This window comes from Olea europaea, chromosome 1, assembly GCF_002742605.1.
Source record: "Olea europaea var. sylvestris chromosome 1, O_europaea_v1, whole genome shotgun sequence".
Classification (NCBI taxonomy): Eukaryota; Viridiplantae; Streptophyta; class Magnoliopsida; order Lamiales; family Oleaceae; genus Olea; species Olea europaea.
Window position 1 is genome coordinate 33,840,324 of NC_036237.1, and position 1,951 is coordinate 33,842,274.

A 1,951-nucleotide genomic window follows, 5' to 3' on the forward strand; every position below is an offset into this window, starting at 1 on the left:
TTAGATTTCAATCGATATTAAACAAGGTTTTATCATATATATATATATATATATATATATATATATATATATATTAAGAAGTTAAAAAGATTCAGAACGAATTCGAAAATTTGAATCCAGGCTGAGAATTTTGTGACATATATCCTTTTAACATCTGTTCGTCCTGCTTGTAGTTTTCGTAGTTTAAAATTTGTATGTAACAATTAGTGGTTAGTGATGGTGTTAACGATCGCAGTAACCGTGACAGTGGAATATATAGCAAAATGTGTGTAACACATGTTAAAAGTGATGTCGACCAGTGGTTCTTTCTATAAATTCCCCATTTCAGCCCAACGCCCTGCGCCTTCTCTCTCCTCTCTATCTCTTCTGTGTATGAAATTTACACAGTAAAACCCAGATTTCTTTCAAATTTCTTATCTGTTTGTGTATGTATCTGTATCTGTATCTGTATCTGTATCTATATCTATTTCTGTTTCGATTATAGAATTTTTTTTCTTTGTTTTTATTTTTTTAAGTAATTTTTTGTATAATCTGTATTTTAATTTACTTTGTCGTTTCCCTTGGAAACGGCGTCGTCTCATGTGTTAAAAATGTGATTGTCTGTTGAATAATTTTTTAATTGGAATTATCTTTGTTTTTTCCCTGATGAAGGAAAAGGAGGTTGTGTAGGGTTACCATTGGGTGCATTAAGGACTTTGCAATTGTGGTGACGTGGAATGTGCTAGGTGATCCACGTGTTGCATGATGAAGAACTCACGCCGTGAAGTTTTTCCGTCAAATAAACGCAAAGAGAGAGATGACGTTCCTAACGTCGTGAAAAAACATTCAACATTCACGACTAAAACGTTAGCCAAGCCGAGCCTTCATAGACCAGCAAAAAAGCCGGTCGATCAGCCGGCTTCAAATAATAAGCTCCTGGCTGGGTATTTAGCCCACGAGTTTTTGACTAAGAGTACCTTATTTGGTCAGCCCTGGGATCCAGCTCCAGTGGAAGCCGTTCCTCTGTCACTAAATCAGAAGCCCTCTCCGAGCCGAAAAATGGAAAATGAGCCGCAAGCGAAAGCCGAGAATGAGGAGGAGAATTATCTGAGATACATGGAAGTATCGCATTTGTTGAAATCAGATGGGGCCCATGTACCAGGCGTGTTCAACCCGACCCAACTCACACGGTTCTTACAGTAGTCTTTACTTTATGTTTTAGAATATTTTTAAAAAAAAAATTCAGTTTCTGCATGATTTAATTTATTGGCTAAAAAAAAAAAAAAAAAAAGCGCTACAGTACGTGGGAAAACCAAGAGAACTCCAAAGTTCAAAAAAACCAAGAATTTGAATGCCATAGAAGAAAAATGTATCAAACACCTAAAGTTGGAAAATCCAATTCCATTTTCAATTCCAATTCAACCCTATCAAACACAACCTAATAATTAAGGCTGATATTATGGGTGAAATCCATTCCACAAAGTGATGGAATGGATTTGACCCATAGAAGATTATATGGTAAATTATAAGCTATAAAATTCATATTAAAAGGAGCTATTTTATTTAACCTAGAGAAGTGATGATATAAAGAATGCAAAGATGGAGTTAGAAGAGCTGCATAATGATTATTCTTCCTGTGTGAATGGTGCTCCACAAGTAATACATTTTATATGCATTCTTTTTCTTTAATTGTTAGTGGTTGTCTGTGAAAGCTTGGCATTTATGAGATTGTCTCTCTGTGTGTTTGTGTTGTTTATTTGAACAATAAAGTTTGTTTATTGTAATTTTGATGAACAGGAGAAATTTTTTTTTTTAACGTATTATTTTGTTCTGTTTGGAGGACTACTTGTCTTCAAGTTTTTTACAGTCTTTCTCTTTCATAACTCTGGTTTATTGAAAAGACAAGAAGGAACAAATGAGGGGAGGAAGGAAGAACTTCGGAAGAAGAATAGAAAAATTCTCTGTAGGAATA

General features: G+C 34.5%; 1 protein-coding gene across 1 annotated transcript; it reads left to right on the forward strand.

The window, feature by feature from the left end:
• The first annotated feature begins 324 nt into the window (after positions 1 to 324).
• On the forward strand, positions 325 to 1,258 carry LOC111402173. The gene is made up of 2 exons (XM_023030323.1): positions 325 to 425; positions 652 to 1,258. The coding sequence occupies exon 2, from the start codon at positions 742 to 744 to the stop codon at positions 1,180 to 1,182; it is 441 nt and encodes a 146-aa protein (XP_022886091.1). The 5' UTR covers positions 325 to 425; positions 652 to 741; the 3' UTR covers positions 1,183 to 1,258.
• The last annotated feature ends 693 nt before the right edge of the window (positions 1,259 to 1,951 follow it).

Excerpts from the sequence above, each read along its gene's own strand:
- LOC111402173 (XM_023030323.1), top strand. The coding sequence starts at position 742 with ATGATGAAGAACTCACGCCGTGAAGTTTTTCCGTCAAATAAACGCAAA.